Source organism: Rhinatrema bivittatum, chromosome 2 (assembly GCF_901001135.1).
Source record: "Rhinatrema bivittatum chromosome 2, aRhiBiv1.1, whole genome shotgun sequence".
Taxonomy (NCBI): domain Eukaryota; kingdom Metazoa; phylum Chordata; class Amphibia; order Gymnophiona; family Rhinatrematidae; genus Rhinatrema; species Rhinatrema bivittatum.
In genome coordinates this window covers 287,248,347-287,268,281 of record NC_042616.1, presented here as the reverse complement: position 1 = coordinate 287,268,281, position 19,935 = coordinate 287,248,347, and the positions used below count along the sequence as shown (strand labels likewise).

Genomic DNA, 19,935 nt, shown 5'->3' with positions numbered 1-19,935 from the left:
CGGCAATAAGTCCACTCTGTTTGGAGTAGTGCTTGCCTCTGTGTTCCTTGCTCATGATCCTGGCTTTCTGGTTCCTGTCTCTGCTGTGTGTTTTCCTGTGCTCCTGTATCCTGGTTCAGGTCCCTGGCAGTCTGGTTTGTCTTCAGTCTTCTCGTCTTCATGATCAGTCTCCTCTTCACCTGTCTCCAGTGTCTCGTCCTTCTCCTCTCTCCCCTTCTTCAGATTGGACTCCTGGGTTTTGACTTTGGTTTGGACCTCGATGATGCTTGACCTTCGCCTGCCTCTGACCACTACCTGCTTCTGCTTCTGATTATACTCTGCCTGTCCCAACCATTGCCTGGACCACGACATGCTCAAATGCTGCTTGCCTCTGACCACAGCCTGAACCTTATCCCAGTGCTTGCTGCCTGCCCCGACCGCTGCTTGTTCAACCTCACTTCCTTTTTCGTGCTGGCCTGCAAAGACTTCATTTCGATGTATTTCCATTTCCACAGAAATGGAAATACATCGAGGGTTGTGCCCTCGGGTGCCATCCCTGGCACCCGAGGGCACAACCTAAGCGGGAATGTGGGCTGATATTGGCGAAGCTCCAGTTGGGCCTCTGCTTCAGTCAGATCTGCCTGCCAATGGTGGGGACCCGCAGGGCTCCTCCCTGTGGGTTGCGCCAACTCCCCCTCGGCCTAAGGGTCCACATCCGCAACAAAAGGAACAGGGACAAGATCAAAGAATTAGAAAAAATATGCACTGAGCCATAAAATATTGCTAGAGACACCAAAGGTTGGAAAGTATTTTATTATCTGATGAATAATATTACTAACTCCCATACAGAATTTAAATTTTGGGAATAACTGGATTTGGAATATTACTGAAGCATAATTAATTCACTTGTATGTAGGACATTCCTGCCAGCTCTGAGGCTTTTGTATTGTGTTTGAAATATTTAGTGGAACCAAAATTCAAAGAATGTGCTATTAGGTACATTTTGAGGGTAGACAACTATAATTTCCCAAGGGGACAGTCCACTGGACAACCCCTACACATTGGGGAACAAGAATCCTGGATTTGCCCACCAGAAGTAAGGCAGCCTTACTCTAACCCTGCTGTACTGCCCCCCTCTGTAAGCAGTGTTCAGACACTCTGACAGTTATTGGCGAGGAAAGAAGTCAAGCCCATGAAGGGCTCCATTAGGATCAATGCGGGTGGGGGGAGGAGGGGGGATAGAGCCCAGTAATTGTTTGCCCAGGGCAGCAAAGTAACATAGTAACATAGTAATGCGGCAGAAAAAGACCAAAATGGTCCATCTAGTCTGCCCAGCAAGCTTCCCAAGGTAGTAACTGCCGCTTCTTGCAGGTTACCCCCATGTTTCTCTTAAGGTTAGTAACTGCGCTCTGTGCAGGTTAAGCCTCTAGCCCAGGGGTGGGCACTTCCGGTCCTCCAGGGCCACAAACCAGTCTGGTTTTCAGGATATCCCTAATGAATATGCATGAGAGAGATTTGCATGCACTCTGCCTCAGTTGTATGCAAATCTATGTCATGCATATTCATTAGGATATCCTAAAACCTCGACAGGTTTGTGGCCCTCGAGGACTGGAATTGCCCACCCCTGCTCTAGCCTTTTAGGGATCCGCAGTGTTTATCCCATGCCCCTTTGAAATCCTTCACAGTTTTGGTCTTCACCACTTCCTCTGGAAGGGCATTCCAGGCATCCACCACCCTCTCAGTGAAGAAATATTTCCTGTTTTATTTGTTTGGCCTGGAAATTTCCTTCTGTGATTTTGGGGCATCCAACGCCTTCAAAGCTGGCTACTTGGCTATTGCTGCAGCTATGGTACCATGAGCCTTCGTTTGCAAATTTTTTTTTTTTTATGTTTACCATTTTAACCCTCTCTCCCAGTTAGCCCAACCAGGAGCCACAGACCACAGCTCTAATGAAAGTGCCACTGTTGCATGACAGCTGGGACTCTGCTTCCTTTGCAGACTGTGAACGCTGCTTCCATGGCTTCCCCAGCCGGCCCGAGGAGCAGAAGACAGACTCAGAGTCAAACCCAGGGTGATGCGCAGCATTTCCAGCAAGCCATTAGCTGGCCTGACGATGCCCTTTCCATAACAAATATCATGTGAGCTAGCCCGCAACATTTTATCCAAGAATTCCTTTATAAATTGCCCAAGTTAATCAAAAAGACAGCTACTAGTTGAGTTTGATTTTCCTCTTCAATTGCATTTTCTAAAAGTGTAACTTATTTCTCTGCCCTCTTATGTTTTTTCCCTTTCAAATGATAGGTACTGAAATAGGAATAGTCATGTATAGATCTTGAAACCATAGATGAACTTGATGCACCATTAAGCACATCAGAAAAAAAAATGGCATGGAGGAGAACAAAGGTGTTCACTAGAACCCAAGAAAGAATGAGGGAAGAAAACAATTTGCAGAAAAACATCTGCCCCTTCCCCGTCACTTCATTCTGCTATGACTCTTTTCACTCTGCCCCCATGCAAGATCAGAAAAGATTATATGCACATACAATACATTGTTACATAGCTTCAGTCATACAAATGTAATGCCAAACCGCTTTACAGTCCCTTTGACAAGCACAATGAAACATTACAATACATTCGAGGGAGAAGAAAAGTAATAAAATGGCAATTGCCATTTTGACAGCTCTGTTGTTGGGAGATGCAAAGAATTATTCACCTTCGGTGTCAGCTGAATGAAGAATTAACCAAGCCTGATTGTACCAGAAACAATATAATGCTTGAAACAGGCACCAATCGGTTATTTTCAAAGCAGACATTTCATCCCCATGGCCTATGAGTTGCTCACTGAGTCACTCGGTATCTTTAAGCAAATAAGAGTTGGTCTCCAGTGTCAATTGCATTTATTTAGTTGCAGCTTTTCTGCCACTCATTGTGTCAACAGTATTCTGACAAACTCCAACAGCAAAGGCGAGCTTTGTTTGTTCAGTAACGGCAAGTTTAGCTATGATATTTTATTCCCAGGTTATGCAAAGATAGAAGCCAATGCACCTACGTGGATTAAGGGTGGCTAAATCTGTGTTAAACATGTGTTAATAGGGTTGCCAACTTTCAAGTGGGAAAATCCCTAACACTGACTGGTTGTAGCGCCGGTCAAGGGTGGGGGTACTCCCTGGAGTGTTGCAGTGAAATTCCTTCAAAGGTGCCTTGAAGCCTGCCCTGTCTGAACAAATGGAACTGGGTGGAGGGGGTGGAGAGAGAAGTTACAATGACTGAACTGGAAGCCAGATTAAAATGAGCCCTAAATTGGAAGTGCCCTGGCCCTGATGGAGAGCCCAACTTTGAGTTCAAATATTTGACTGCTCTTCACCAAGTTCTGGCTAAGTGCATAAACCAATTGATCAGACAGCCAGAATTAATTACACATTTCTTAAAAGTGGAAGTAAGAAAGTGGCTAGGAACTACAAGCCAGGTAGTCTGACCTCTGTGGTGAGCAAACTAATGGAATTGCTGCTAAAACAGAGGATAGTGCAAATTTTGGAATCCAATGGATTACAAGATTCAAGGCAGCATGGTTTTATCAGAAGTAAATCTTATCAGACAAATCTAATCAATTTCTTTGATTGGGTGACCAGAGAGTTGGATCACGGGAAAGTGCTAGACGTAGTATACTTGGATGTCATCAAGTACTTTGATATGGCTCCACGTTGAAGACTTATAAATAAATTGTGCACACTTGGTATGGATCCTAGAGTGACTGCCTGGGTTAGAAAGTGGCTGAGTGGAAGGTGACAAAGGGTGATGGGAAATGGAGTTTTCTCTAAGGAAGGGGTTGTTACTAGCGGTGTGCCTCAGGGATTGGTCCTTGGACCGGTTCTTTTCAACATTTTTGTGACAGACATAATGGAAGTATTGTTGGGAAAGGTTTGTCTTTTTTGCCAATGAAACGAAAACCTGTAACAAGGTGGACAGCTAGAAAAGAGTGGAAAACACGAGGAGGTATCTAGCAAAGCTTGAGGAATGGTTTAAGGTATGACAGCTAAGATTTAATGCTAAAAAATGCAGAGTAATGCATTTAGGATGCATAAATCCAAAGGAAAGATACAATATTGGAGGTGAAATTCTTCTAAGCACAAAGGAAGAGTGGGATCTGAGGATTAATTGTATCTGATGATCTTAAGGTGGCCAAACAGGTGGATAAAACGACGGTATAAGTTAGAAAGATGCTTGGCTGCACAGGAAGTGGAATGGTCAGCAGAAAAAGGGAGGTGATATTGCCTCTGAAAGGTCCCTGGTGAGACCTCCCTTGGAATACTGTGTGTACAGTTCTGTAGACAGCACCTTTAAAAGGATATAAACAGGATGAGTCAGTCCAGAGGATGGCTACTTAAATAGTCAGTGGTTTTCATTTTAAAGCATAATGGGGATAGACTTAAATATCTAAACATGTATACCCTAGAGGAATGGCGAGATAGGGGAGATATGATAGAAACATTCATATATCGTGAAGGTTTCCATGCACAGGAAGTGAGGCTTTCTCAATGGAAAGGAGGCTCTAGAACGAGGAGTCATGGGATAAGGTTGAAAGGGGGGCAGACTCAGGAGTAATCTGAGGAAATCTTTCTTTACAGAGAGGATGGTGAATGTGTGGAACAGCCTACCAATGGAAGTGGTAGAAACAAAATCAGTATCTGAATTCAAGAAAGCATGGGATAAATACAAGGGATCTCCAAGGAAGTGATGAGAATTATAATGCTAAATTAATTGGATGGATGGGCAGACTGGATGGGCCATACAGTCTTTTTCTGCATCATGTTTCTATGTTTCTACAATGGCTAATAACAGGAAGAACACTTCTGCCATAGGGAGAGTCAAATGATGTCCCCTAAACTATTAACCAATAACCTGCTTGTTTACAATCTACAGGCTGTTCACTGCAATCGATGTAACAGAATATTATCACCACATTGATTCTAATAAAATTTTGGCAATAAAACAAAATGGTAACAAAAGAGTATATGGAGCCAAAGACCAGCTGATGCTGAATAAAGCCATAATGACCTCAGTATAGCACGGATTGATTATAAGAAAGCCTTTGATAGCCTCCCACACTCTCTGATAAATTGTCTTGAATATACAAGGTAAATCCTGTATGAATAGAGTACATCAAGTTCACCATGAAAATGTAGCAGACTACACTCCATCTGAATTAAGAGGATGGACATTATGTTATCAATATTAAGTTCCTGCAAGGAATATTTCAGGGAGATTCTCCATCACGGTTTTTGTTTTGTCTGGCATTAAATCAACTGATTGTTCTCATTAACTATTTGGGTGGGGGGTGGAAAAGGAATTGGATTTGGACAACCACCAACACAAGTCCTGACTTTTAAGGTCTGGGGTACTGATCCATAGACATAAGGGGAAAAGCACAGCATAGCTTCTACAGCCAAGTCCATAAGCAAAGCACCAAGCAGCATTGTCTGAATTTTCAAGGAGGCTCATCACCCAGTAACAATGTTACTAGCAGTAAAACTTTTATGTTATCATAAGGGTTGGGGAAAACTGCACAGAGCGGCAGTTATTACCCTTAAGAGAAACTTGGAACCTGCAAGGTGTGGCTGATACCACCATAAAAAGCTTGCTGGGCAGACCGGATGGATGATGGACCATTTGGTCCTTTTCTGCCATCGTTTCTATGGGATATGGAGTTAAGCTTTGATCCTACAGCGACCAATCCCCTCATGTACTGTTTTTGTTGATGAGTTGAAACTTTATGGTTCTTGTGATGATCATTTAGCAGAACAACTTCATGTGATGAAGAGTTTCTCAGATGACATCAGGATGACATTTGGCACAAACGTGCAAAGGCAACTTTTCTTAAAGGAAAATTAAGCAAAACTGAAAACATCTCTGTGACTAAATATTGCAATATAAAGGAACTGGAACAGGAAGGTGTATATAAACAACTAGGAACAGAAGAAGGTGGAAAAAGTCTGCATATAGTATTGAGAGAAAAGATCAGTAAAGAATACCATAGGAGATTGAAACTGATATACAGCACAAAATAAGACTTAACCAGCTTTCAATTACTGCATTATCATACAATTTTGGAATAGTAGACTGGCTTCATAAATATCTTGAAGAAATGGATGTACAAACAAGAATGTTCCTTTATGACCATCAGGTAATTCATAAGAACCAATGAATGCTGAGATTGTACATCCCTAGAACTGAAGGTGGCATGGGTCTTAATGAACTTGATTGCATCTATAGAGCTACCATTATATACCTTCAGGCATACTTAATGGCATCAACAGACCCAAATGCTAAAAAAGTGCAGAAGTACGAAAGTGAGCAAGCATCCTCAGTCTCAGTCCTTCAGCTAGGACAATCGTTCTAATGAATACAGGGAATGACTGAAAATCCACCAATACACGAAGGTGAAGAAGTTAAAGAATTAACAAAACAAGAGAAACTCTTTAAAGAATCAGACTAGCAAACAAAGAAGGAACTGGAACAGGAAGAAGTATAAGCACAGTGACAGAAGTATAAGCACAGTGGGAAGTACAGAGAGCTACTTCAGTAACCTCACGTGGACCAAGATTTGACACAGCAGTGATTGAGAAGAGGTGAGAGATTGGTAATTGCAGTACAGGACAGTGGACTACAGACAAGATGGTTCACAGCCACTATAGAAAAGACAGGTAAAACAAACAAATGCAGATTCTGCGGAAGAGAACTGGAAACGATTACAGATCTCATCACAGAATGTGATGTGCTGATATAAGAAGGCTTTTATTTATTTATATATACCGACATTCAATCTGAGATATCACATCAGTTTACATTCAGGTACTGTAGGTATTTCCCTATCCCCAAAGGGCTTACAATCTAACATTAATATGTTTTAAGTTTCATTTTATGGTTATTTTAGTTTTTTAGAGTAGTTTAATAAGTTTTAATTGTTTTGTGATTTTGTATTGTTTAGTTTTAAGATCATCTTATTTTGTACTGAATATGTGATTGTCAAACAGACGTAAACATATTGTACACCGTTGTGATGTGACTACGAATGACGGTATAGAAAAGCTTTTAAATAAATAAATAACAGGCCGATACAGTAAAGCGTGGCCGCGATTACCCCCCGTTTCTAACCCGCTTTGTACCCGCAATTTGGCCGCGTAAGTCCAACCTGCGATTCACTATCCCTTTTAACCCATCCTTACCGCTTCTTTAAATCAACGGGTAACCCTTTCCGCCCGCGGCATGTATATGATATGTGAACGCTCCGATTAGCTATTCCCTCCCATTCAGTAACGTGCGCCCCGACTATCGCCTTTTTAACCTGCAGTTTAGCCGCGTCTTTAACCTGCTAAATTACCGCCTACCATTACCCCTGCGTTAGAGGGTAGCTGGTAAAGTTTGCCCGTGAAATTTCACTGGCAAACTTTCCCCCACCCCCTGCTCACCTGCCCTGGCCGCGTCCATGGGTGCCGGTCTCCCGTACGGGCCCGCGCTGACAGGGACAGGGACATTGACTCACAAATGTCCCTTCACTTTCTCATTCAGCATGCCTTCTCCTGCTTTGGCTCACAACCCTTCACTCTCTCCTCCAGCATTCCTTCTTCCGCTTTGGCTCATGTTGTCCCTTCATTTTCTCTTTCAGCATTCCTTCTCCCACTTCAGCAGCCCGGGGCGGATCGGACGCTCTCCGCGAGGCGGCTTCCAGCAGCCCCCGCCGGTGAAGATGCATGAACGCATGCCTATACTTCCAATTTGGGCGCTCAAGGCACCTTCGCTGGCCTGAGCACCCAAATGGGACGTACAGGCGGTGCGAGCTCATCATACCAAAAAAATTGCACCAATCTAACAATATTTCCAAATGAGATCCTCACAAAGTGAATATGTAACATACCACACAAATACCCCCACCTGGTACTTATATTTTATATAGGGTATTCTCTGTAAACCCACTCAAGATTTACATTTAATTTTATTAATTGTCGTTTTGTTAAATCAAATTTAATAGGAGAGCAGGGGATGGTTTCATATATTAATGGGCTACCTCCTCGGTGCCGTTGTTATTCTAATCATTAACACATCCACCAGCCTCCAATGTTTTTATTCAAAATTGTGTTATTGACACGAAAGAAAATAATTGACATTTTATTAAAGTTCACATTATGAAATAAAAAACAAAAAAATAAAGGGGTTTTTCTGTAGCCCATCTCATGAGATTTTTAATAACACAATTTTGAATAAAAACATTGGAGGCTGGTGAGTGTGTTAATGATTAGAATAACAATGGCACCGAGGAGGTAGCCCATTAATATATGAAACCATCCCTTGCTCTCCTATTATATTTGATTTAACAAAACGACAATTAATAAAATTAAATGTAAATCTTGAGTGGGTTTACAGAGAATACCCTATATAAAATATAAGTACCAGGTGGGGGTATTTGTGTGATAAAAAAATTGCACCGGCAGGCAACTGGAAGATTGCCAGAGCGGCGGAGCCAGGGCCGGGGGGGGGGGGGGGGGTGGTGCACGGGAGGGGGCAGGTCGGCGGCTCCCCTACCTTTTCTGCATGCGGAGCAGCTCCGGATCGCCTGCCTGCCTCCCTCCATTCCGCTGCTCACTGCCTCCCCAGCACCATCTTGCAGCTTGTGACGTCACCCCTGACCCTTAAGTGCCCAAACGCCGGCGAAGGTGCATGAATGCACGTCCAATTTGGGCGCTCAAGCAGCGAAGGCTCATGAGCGAACGCCGTGACCTCGGAGGTCCATCCGGGCGCTCAGGTCACAGTGCACCCAGGATACTGTATAGGTGCTGTATAGCACTCTATACAGTAAAATGGATTGTGCTTCATGGATGCAGCTTGCATTTGCATGCCATTTAAATACCGTATTGAGCAGTATGTGATCCGAACTGTGCGTGCAGCAAGCAAGGGTGTGCCTGGCACTACTGCATCCTTACTGTATCAGCCTGTAAGTTTTTACCTGAGGTAATGGAGGCTAAAGTGACCTGCCCAAGGTCATAAGGAGTGACAGCGGGACTCAAACCCTGGTCTCCTGGCTTGTAGCCCACTGCTCTAACCACTAGGCTATTCCTCCTCCTCTATTTTATTTTATTTTATTTTTTTTTAAATTCTTTATTTATCAGTTTTTTAAATTACAAAAAATGTGGATATTTTGCAATTACGGCAAACAATATGGATGTCAAAGAAATAAGTCATAAGTTGAAATTACATTGAGTAATAAACAATTCATTATAAAAATGACATTACCATTAAATCCATAAATCAATATAGTTAAAATACAGTTAGATCCGAAACATACTAAGAGAGGTATTCAAAATTATGAATAATATTTAACAAGGAAAATGTGCATGAACCAGGTACATTTATTGTACATTTATGGGAGATGAGGTTATGGGTGTGTTAGATTGAATAAAGGATTTTAGTTGATCAACCGTAAAAAAAATATATACCTCAGACCCCCTCTTTACCTGACATTTACAAGGGAATTTTAACATAAAGGTGAAACCTAGAGAAATAACTTCTTGTCGTAGGGCTAGAAAAGCTCTACGACGTTCTTGGGTAAAAGAGGAAAGATCTGGGAACATTTTTATATTTTCATTTAGAAAGGAAGTTGGAAATTTCCTAAAATAATTTTTCATGATGACCTGAACGTCTGTTAGTGAAACTAAAGAAACCAGCAGAGTTGCTCTGTCCAAAACCTCGATTGTTGAACTTTCTAAAATTTCTGTTAAGTTTTCTTGAAGATTAATTCTGTTAGTAGCAGTTCTTGGCAAAAAATAACATTTATTAATCAAGGGTAAATTTCCTTCTTCAAAACACAGAATTTCACGTAGAAATCTTTTAAAGGAAAAATAGGGTGTTTCACCCATTATTCTTGGGAAATTTAGAATCCTTATATTTAAGGAGCGAGAGGCATTTTCAAGAGTTTCTACTCTTCTGGCCAAAAGTTCTTTATTTTTCACCACAGCCACTTTACATTTTTCATTTTCACGCTCCTTCACTTCCAATGTTGAAACTTTTACAGATATATTTTCAACTTTCCTTTGTAGATCAGTGTTCACTTGATTATTTTGTGAGGCTAAAAGATCAACCTTCTTGTTTAAAGTATTTATAGAGGTAGCAACCCCCACCAGCAAGTCCCATATAGCAGCATTGGTGACGACTTCAGGCCGTTCAGGGATCATTAGGGGCTTAAATTCTAGGATAGATTCTTGTGTTAGCTGCAGGCCGCTTCCAAAGTTACTTACCCCAGCTGCCCCTTCTCCCGGGCCAGCAACCGCTGGCTCCTCGTTCGTCTGTATACTCGGGGTCTCCACCGATGGTGTCAAAGCCTGTAGGGCAGCGGGTAAAGATGTATTCACTGCACTAACCCCGGAAGGTGTTCCCTCAGAGAATGGGTCGGGTTGAAACAACGAAACTGAAACTGAAGTCCTCACCGGGGCTGGTCTGAGATCTGGACTCAGGGTAGTCTCCTCCGGGGCTAAGGCTTCTCTCTCCAACCTTTGCTCCAAGGATTCCTCGACTCCTGGAAGTGTTCCTGGTGAATGGAGGTACCGGGTGATTTCTTGTTGCATAGCTAGCACTGGTGGGAGGATAGAAGGGAAAACCCTTATCTTCCCTTTGCGTTTCAGAGGCATAAATTTGGCGTTAGGAAAATAGTTTAAGCCACGCTGCAAGAAAACGCTCCGCTCCTGCTTTCAGCGTGCAGCCATCTTGGATCTGATCTCTTCTCTATTTTATTCAGAGAGGCAAAACAAGATAGCATGGCTTATTCCTTGGAAGCTGTGTAAACATTATAACACTGGTGTACAAAATAAACTTTAGGAGCACATCCCTAATAAAGTGGATGAGAACAAAGTAGTTATGATTACCTGGGACATTACTATTCCCACTGACAGGAAGATCGATGTGCGAAAACCAGATATTGTGGTTAAGGAGAACAACACAACAACAGCAATGCTGATAGAGGTGTCAGTGCCCAGTGACTATTCTGTGGACTGTATGGAGAAAGCAAAGATCCTTAAGTACCCCAAGAGATGCAATCAGAGATCAAGAAAATTTGGCAGAAAAATACAGAAATAGTTCCAATTATATTGGGTGCCATTGATCTGATCAAGAAAAATTTCCAAGCATTCCTCAATTTGTTGCCAATAAAAATTACAACCTATCAACTCCAGATGCTGGCTCTCTTTGGCACAATGCAAGTTCTAAGAAGGGCATTAACAATACATTTCAGAGATTGACATCATCCCAATATACCATGGCTTAGGAATGAGGTTCATTCCTGTCAAAGTATGCATAAAACAAACCCATTTGGAGAAACTGTCTCCAAGTGAAACTGTTGCACAATGGCTGAGACTTCCTCTTCCCCCCCAAATGGTATATGAGTGCTACCTCTGAATAGGGTTGCCAACATTTCCACAGACCAGGACTGAACACTTGAGGACCAGGAGCAGGGGATGGGGGAGGGGAGAAGAGAGATGGTATCCCTCATTTGGATCCTGTCGGTGAAGTTCTTAAAAGGAATGCACTTGGAAAAGTAAACAAAAAGAAAGGGAATAAGAAACCAATCTGGTTCTCAAAGGAGTGACTGAAAAAATAAAGGCAAAAAGAACAGCATTCAAGAAATATAAAGGATTCCAAAAAGAGGAACACAGGGAAGAATATCTGGTGAAACTGAGGGAGATGAAGAAAGAAATCAGGAAAGCAAAAGATCAGGTAGAAAAAAGGATTGCCAAAGAGATAAAGTGAAGTGACAAAACATGTTTCAGATATCTCAGAGACAGGAGAAAGGTTCAAATGTATAGTGAAATTGAAAGGAGACAAAGATCAACGTGTGGAGAGAGACAAAGAAATGACAGAAATATTAAACAAATACTTTAGTTCAGTATTTACTAAAGAACACCCTGGAGAAGGACCATCAATGGTTGACAAGACCGTAGATGGGGATGGGGTAGACGAAATTCGGTTTAAAGAACAAAATTTATGGGAAGAGCTAGGAAAACTAAAAGTAGACAAGGCCATGGGGCTGGATGAGGTACATCCCAGGATACTGAGGGAGCTAAGATATGCACTGGTGGGTCCGCTGGAAGGCCTGTTCAATTGATCCCTGGAAATGGGAGTGGTGCTGGGAGATTGGAGAAGAGTGGCAGTGGTCCTACTTCACAAGAGTGGTAGCAGAGAGGATACCAGAAACTACAGGCCAATTAGCATCACCTCGATGGTCGGAAAATTAATGGAGACTCTGCTGAAGGAAAGGATAGGTGAACTATTTACAATACGGTGGTTGTTCTGAGGCAGCATGGATTCACTAGGGGAAGATCCTGTCATACAAATCTGATTGATTTCCTTGATTGGGAGACTAGAGAATTGGATCAGGGAAGAGCATTTGATGTGATTTACTTGGATTTTAGTAAAGCTTTTGATACGGTCCTGCAGCAGGCTTGTGAACAAAATGAGAAGCTTGGGAGTAGGTGCCAAGGTAGTGGCATGGATTGCAAACTAGTTGACTAATAGGAGACAGCATATAATAGAAAATGGAAATGACTCTGAAGAGAGAATGGAGTTAAGTGGAGTGTCACAATGATTGGTTTTGGGACCTGTTCTGTTCAATATCTTTGTGAGCGACATTGCGGAAGGGTTAGAAGGAAAGGTTTGTCTATTTGCAGATGATACTAAGATCTGCAACAGAGTGGACACACCTGAAGGAATAGAGAAAATGAAAAGTGACTTAAGAAAGCTTGAAGACTGGTCGAGGATTTGGCAGCTGGGATTCAATGCTAAGAAGTGCAGAATTGTGCATCTGGGATGTGGTAATCGAAAAGAGATGTATGTTATGGGTGATAAAAGACTAATGTGCATGGACTGGGAGGGAGACCTTGGGATGAGAGTGTCTGATGATCTGAAGGTGGAGAAGCAATGTGACAAAGAGATAGCTAAAGCTAGAAGAATGTTGAGCTGCATAGAGAGAGGAATAACTAGTAAGAAAAAGGAAGTGGTGATGCCCTTGTACAGGTCTTGGTAAGGTTTCACCTGGAGTACTGTGTTCAGTTCTAGAGCTTGTATCTCGAAAAAGATAGAAGGAAGGTGGTTGTTGCGACCGTCGCTACCCGACGTCTCCACTCCGCCCACCTTACCTCTTTTGCGACTCCCTCTTTGGTTGATGGAAGTTTGGCTGTGTCATCTTGCCGTTCTCCTCTGGCATCTCCGGACCAGCTAGACGCTGCCTTCCGCCATGTTCTCCTGAAGCTTAAGGGCACGCGTGCAGCTCCGACTCAAGTACCAGCTGTGGCGCGAACCTCAGAGGCGTCCCCCTGAGATGACGTCATCCTCACCGGATACTTAAGGTCTTTCGTTTTGCTAGCTATTCGAGTTAGCAAAGGTTACCTTTACCTAGCTTCCTCCAGGTATCGCTGCGGATGGGATTCGCTCTCCACATACCTTGCTACTCTGCCTCCTCGGACTTTACCAGGGGTACCCGCTCCTCGCAGGCCTCGCTCTCTTTCTCTTGCTTTTCAGGTCGCAGTCTGGAACTGGTACTTGCTCCTCGAGGGCCCACGTTCCCGGTCCTGCTACCGAATATAACTTCTGCTACGAAGTCACCGCTGCCTACAATACCAGTGAGTAACCATCTCTCTCTCAGAGCTTTCCCTGGAACCAGGTACTCGCTCCTCGAGGACCTACTTCATTCCAGCCCCTGGGCTGCTTCAAGAGACTATTGTATGAGTGTTACCATCAAAGTTCTGTTCCTGAACTCTGCATACTCTGCCTATTCACTATATTCAGTTTCTCTACAGCTCAGCCATCCTGGTATCGCTGTTCCAGTGCCTGAGGGACTACAGCCCAGCCGGGCTCTTCCAGCTCACTACTGCCACCTCTGGTGGTTCACTATACAGTTTAATGTCATAATGCCTCTGTATCGCTCCATGGTGAGACCGCACCTTGAATACTGTGTACAATTCTGGTCGCCACATCTCAAAAAAGATATAATTGCGATGGAGAAGGTACAGAGAAGGGCAACCAAAATGATAAGGGGAGTGGAACAGCTCCCCTATGAGGAAAGACTAAAGAGGTTAGGACTTTTCAGCTTGGAGAAGGGATGGCTGAGGGGGGATATGATAGAGGTGTTTAAAATCATGAGAGGTCTAGAACAGGTAGATGTGAATCGGTTATTTACTCTTTCGGATAATAGAAAGACTAGGGGGCACTCCTTGAAGTTAGCACATGGCACATTTAAAACCAATCAGAGGAAGTTCTTTTATACTCAACGCACAATTAAATTCTGGAATTTGTTGCCAGAGGATGTGGTTAGTGCAGTTAGTATAGCTGTGTTTAAAAAAGGATTGGATAAGTTCTTGGAGGAGAAGTCCATTATCTGTTATTAATTAAGTTGACTTAGAAAATAGCCACTGCTATTACTAGCAACGGTAACATGGAATAGACTTAGTTTTGGGGTACTTGCCAGGTTCTTATGGCCTGGATTGGTCACTGTTGGAAACAGGATGCTGGGCTTGATGGACCCTTGGTCTGACCCAGTATGGCATGTTCTTATGTTCTTATGTTTAATCTACATTCATCTTGGGCAAACACAATTATGAAATTCTACTCTCCGGCAAGATCACTTCGCTCAGCAACCAAGTACCTCCTTGATATTCCCTCGCCAAAATTGATACGCCTCGATGAAACATGAGAAAGAGTTCTCTCAGCAGCAGGTCCAATATTTTGGAATACTCTCCCTTTGGAATTAAGAAGCTATAATGACCCCAAAATATTTAAAAAATATTTGAAAACCCACCTTTTTAAGATCGCCTTCAGTAACTAATCTGTCTTATTTGATCCTTTGTTTCAGAGATTATTTTGATTTTATATTTTATGTTCGTAACAATTTGACATATATTGTTTTATATTGTGAAATATTATGAGTGTGATTTTGTAATCCGCTCTGAATATAAGAAGGATGGAATAGAAATATTTAAAAATAAATAAATAAAATAAATAAATACAAATTAATAAATGTACATATTAGTCATTATAAAAAGTATTCGTCCCAGACCTGAAACCTAAGGTATGATTTTGGTTACACTAATGTGAACCCATGACATTAATTGTGTGCCATAGCTGTGTATGTAAGTTTAAAGCTGGATAAATTGTGGAAGTTTATCAGTAGCATTTTGTCTTTGGTTAGAAAATATATAATTATGGAATAAGCCAGAATTACCTTTAGTGCAAAAGGGCCCATCGTATGCAGTCCTGGAGCAGTCACATGAGTAACCATTGTATTTCTCCACACACTTGCCTCCATTCTGACAATACATTCCAAAGCTTGTGCAGTGGCCGAAGCAACCGGGTTTCACTCCTGGTGTGACTTTTGCTCTCTCTTCAAGGTCTAGGGTCACGCCATTCATTCTCAAAGAGCGTATACAGCCCAGAAAGCCCCTTTGGCCTCCTGCAGCACCTAACGTGGAAGAATATAAGAAAGTGATTAAACATTTTTATGAAATCTATTTAATAAACTGTGATTTTCTAGCACCCATATTGTAATGGAGAGAAATTACAAAAGGACGCAAAAAAATTCTGACTTTTCCCATTTCCTTTTTTTTTTTCTGGTGCAAAGGTGAGTTATCCATAATTTGTTTGCATTAACTTTTCTCTGATGCATTTTGATCCCCATATTCCTCTTTCCTACAAGAAGCAAGAAGATGGGCCCCAGAGTGCATTAAGAGACAGGAAAGAAGACCCAACCAAAACTTACAGCAGAAATAAAACTAGGAGATGGCCACTATGTTGAATTACTCAGGAATGGAGTGGTTGGTGGGGCAAGCAAAGTTTATAGTACAATGTATGTAAATTTCTAAGGTATATATTGTCTTTGTCTCATCGGGGTGGGGATGGGGGTTTGTAATAAGAGTGAATAAGAAGAAACTGCCAGAAATATACTGCAGAGGAAAAACTGTGAATTAAAATACTGCTATGGAGAGACAGGGGTAAAGGAGAGAGGAAGCAAAGTCACTGTCTTGCTTTCTGCAAAACAAGCTGCTTTTTGTTTTCTCAATCAAAATTTCAATTTAGCCATGAACAAACTTTCTCTGACTTGACAGAAGTTTAATATGGTTTGAAACGCCAAAGGATAGTGTCAAACTGTGGCTGTTTCAGTATGCTCCCCATCACACTGAAAGCATTAAAGGACTTTCATAATGTAGGATCAGAAAAACAAAGGGAGAAATATTATTTTCTTGTCTTGTAGTCAGATATTGAAGTGGCAGAAAGAAACTTTCCTTATAGTTCCTTAATGTTTCCTGATTTGACCTAATGATGGCACTCATTGTGACTGCATTCTGCCAAAGTCTGGAATGTTCTTGGAGCTGAAGCTGGGAGATGAGCTCTCTTCTTCCTCTGGAAAGGAAGCTTGTTTGCAGCATTTAAAACTTAACCAAAAGTGTAAACTTATATACCACAGAATCCAAAGTTCTATACGGTTTACAAATCAAACATCCATAATAATCAACGACATATAAAAATGTAAACAATAAAAACAGATAAAATCATAAGAAGGCCAAAAAGACAAACACAAATAGATCACAGGTTTTATATATGATAATAAACCTGTCTGAACGGAATGGACTTCAGCTTTTTTCTGACTGGTTTATAGCAGGGGTGGCCAACTCCGGTCCTCAAAAGCCACAAACAGATCGGGTTTTCAGGATATCCACAATGAATATGCATGAGGTAGGTTGGCATACCACAGAGGCAGTGCATGCAAATTTATCTCATGCATATTCATTGTGGACATCCTGAAACCCTGGCCTGTTTGTGGTTCTTGAGGAGTTGGCCACCTCTGGTTTATAGCTTCCTTCCTTCTTAAAGTCAATGGGGAACCGGTTCCAAAGTTCTGCACCTGCTTCTTTCACTTACCTCACACAGCCTGATGCTTTTGAAACTAGGTAACATCAAGCAACAGTTGGCCCTCTGAGCAAATAAAAGTGCTCAACTATGCCAGGACGTTGTTGCATAATGCTCTATAAATCATGCAAATTATTTTGAATTGAACTCTCTGCTTGATTGGAAGCCAATGCAGAGAGTTCAAAACAGGGGGTAATGTGATCATATTTTGTGGAGCCCGTGAGAATCCTGGCTGCAGAATTTTGAATAATTTGTAAAGCCTTTAAAGTGTATTAGGGAGTTTGTGTAATCAGTTCTAGTAATAACAAAAGATTGCAAAATAGCCACAAGATTTTGCTAGCTGGAAGGCACATCCTGCCTGGATGGTGTGGCTAATTTCTTTTTAGGGACTCTAATGCACATTTGGCTTAGGGCCGCAACAGGTCGGTACTTTGCTGATGTGGTTATTTTTTCATTACCTACAGCCCGGGGGCCAGCACATCCTTCAACCTGTTGTGCGATCCTCTGTACATTTTGAAGGTAGAGGAGCACAGACTGCCCTCTGAAGAACTGCAACCAGTCATTGTCAGAAGGGATGAGGTTCCTCTTTCTCTTTTCTCCCCTGGCATGGAACTGTCCATTGAATTCTGATGGGGAAGGGCTATTCTCAGGCAGTTCTTGAACTTGAGGTTGGTATGAAGATGCAGAGATCCTGCTTTCCCACCCATGTGCATTCTGGTCAACTCCTCTGGAGGATTTGCCTAGACTTGGTGATTCTGAGTGCTTCTATCTGTCAACTCTGTGGATGCTGGATGAGCAGAGAGGTGGCTGTGACGTCAGTAGCGATTGATCATAGAGTGGGGAAGCACGAGCCCTGTTCTCTTCAGGAGTCTGTCTCTTTAAGACTCTGTGTGAGCTGTCACAAAGAAGTGTGAAGTAGCAGAGTAGAGCAGATGAAAAGAAAGACAGCACTGCATCTTTCTTTTGGTTGACAGGTAGATGCCTACTTTGGTGTTTGGCAGCCAATACCAGAACTGCACTGCTTAGCTAACCTTGGTCAACCTAGTCTGAAAAATATGCAAACATTTTTGTTGTCACGTTTGCTGGGCCTGGAGGACCAAGAGGATCGGAGAGTGAAAACTGTTAGCCTGCCTGACCTACCCAGGAATTCTGGAGGTCAATATTCAAAAGCCATTTAGATGGATATCTCACAAGTTATCCGGCTTACATGGCATATTCAGCCTCTTATGCGGCCAAATTTAGCCGTATTAAAAAGGAGCGTTTCAGGGGTATTCTAGGGAGGGGCTGAGATATCTCGCTAACCTAGCCGAATATCAGGTATATCTGACTAGGTTGGCTGGATAGCTTTAGACCTGCTTGGACCTGTTTATTTTGGGGCTGCTGGGCCCTACAGGGCTGTTTATGTTTAAGGAAGGGGGCAGGCTCACAGTCGTGCTGCGGGCCCTTAGAATTTGTTATTTTTTGGGCAACACTGATATCCATTTAAGTAGAAAGTTATCCATCCCTGCAAGGCAGGATAACTTAAAAACCTTACCAGCTATATTCAAACATAGCCAGTTACGTTTTCAAGTTATCTGGCTATATGTAGCCGGATAACTTTAAGCAAATATATTCTGCAGGACATTTATCCCTCTGAATATACAGGACAAGTAATTGTAAATCGCTGTTTCTGTTTCTAGGTGTTTATAAATTGTACATGTAGGTGTTCATTTTCCAGCTAAACAGGGGTTCTTTGAGAGTTCTAAAAATCGATGTTTCTCAGTGGTTTCATGGTGCAAACATTTGTGCTAGGTACCTTTTAATTCAAATACTCAGTCTGGAATGCTGTAGCATGCAAATTGTCTATTTATTTATTTAAAAACTCTTCTATACCGTCCTTAAGTTAGTTCACCATCACAATGGTTTACAAAAAGGCACCAAAATGAAATAAAAGTTAATTGGTATAGATAGCAAATTATACATGTGCCATCATTGAACGGTAACATATTTTCGATAAAAGAACTATGTGTTAATTAAAGCTTATCTGTTGGTTGGAAAACTGCTATACGGTTCAAATCAACTGTTAGTACTCTAGTATTCATTTGGAGATAGTAAAGAAAAAACTGATTACTTGGTGCTTACTTAGCTTTCATTTGTTTTCCTCCTTCTCTTTATAAAAAGCCTGTTTAAAAAGTCAGGTTTTTAGACTTGCTTTAAATAGTTTCAGATTTCTCTGCAGCCTTATTTCTAGTGGCATGGAGTTCCATAGTACAGGACCAGCCAGAGACAGAACTCTCTCCCTTACTTGCGTGAGGCGTGCTGATTTAACAGATGGAACAGTAAGTAGTGCCTTATTAGCTGATCACAGATTTCTGTGTGGTACATGTTTGCGGAGTGCTGTGTTAAGCCAGTCGGCCTTTTCATCATGGATTAATTTATGAATTATACCCAATGCTTTGAATTGTATTCTTTGTTCAATTGGAAGCCAGTGAAGTTCAGCAAGTGTAACTGTGATGGGTTTCTCTTTCCTTTTTGCCTGTTAAAATTCTAGCAGCGGAATTTTGCAGTAGTTGGAGCGGTCTAATAGTAACTTGAGGTAATCCAAGAAGTAGGGAGTTAATTTAATCCACTCTATAATAAAAGCATTTATCTATTTTCTGTCCCCAAAAGATTTGACAAAGTAGCTACCAGACAGTTTTCATTTCTGCAGTCCGGCACAGCCCTCAATTCCCCAATCATTGCCCACCCCTCTGCTTACCTCTCACCCTGTAAGCCTTTCAGGGACTGCAGCAATTGTGGCAGCAGGGGCTGAAGATCAGGGGGTAGCAAGACGCCTCACACCTCGCCTTGTAGAGTCCTGAGCCGGGGAGCAGGAAAGGGTAGCACCTGCCACAGGCAGGGTGGCCAGGTGCCTTGCTTAGGTGGCAGGTAGGGGCAGGTTGAGAAAATGCTTAGTGAGGAGAGAGGCTGGGGCGTGGGGGGCAAGACAAGGTTTGTCCAATAAACGTATTTCATTTTTTTTCACCCTAGATGATTTAT

General features: G+C 42.1%; 1 protein-coding gene across 1 annotated transcript in view; it reads right to left on the bottom strand.

Annotated features, from left to right (window-relative positions):
* Positions 1-19,935, bottom strand: part of CNTNAP2 (contactin associated protein like 2) — a 2,918,762-nt gene that overhangs the window by 280,771 nt on the left and 2,618,056 nt on the right. Inside the window, exon 17 of the mRNA XM_029589581.1 lies at positions 15,236-15,472. Coding sequence (XP_029445441.1) covers positions 15,236-15,472 — 237 coding nt within the window. The remainder of the gene's footprint in view (positions 1-15,235; positions 15,473-19,935) is intronic.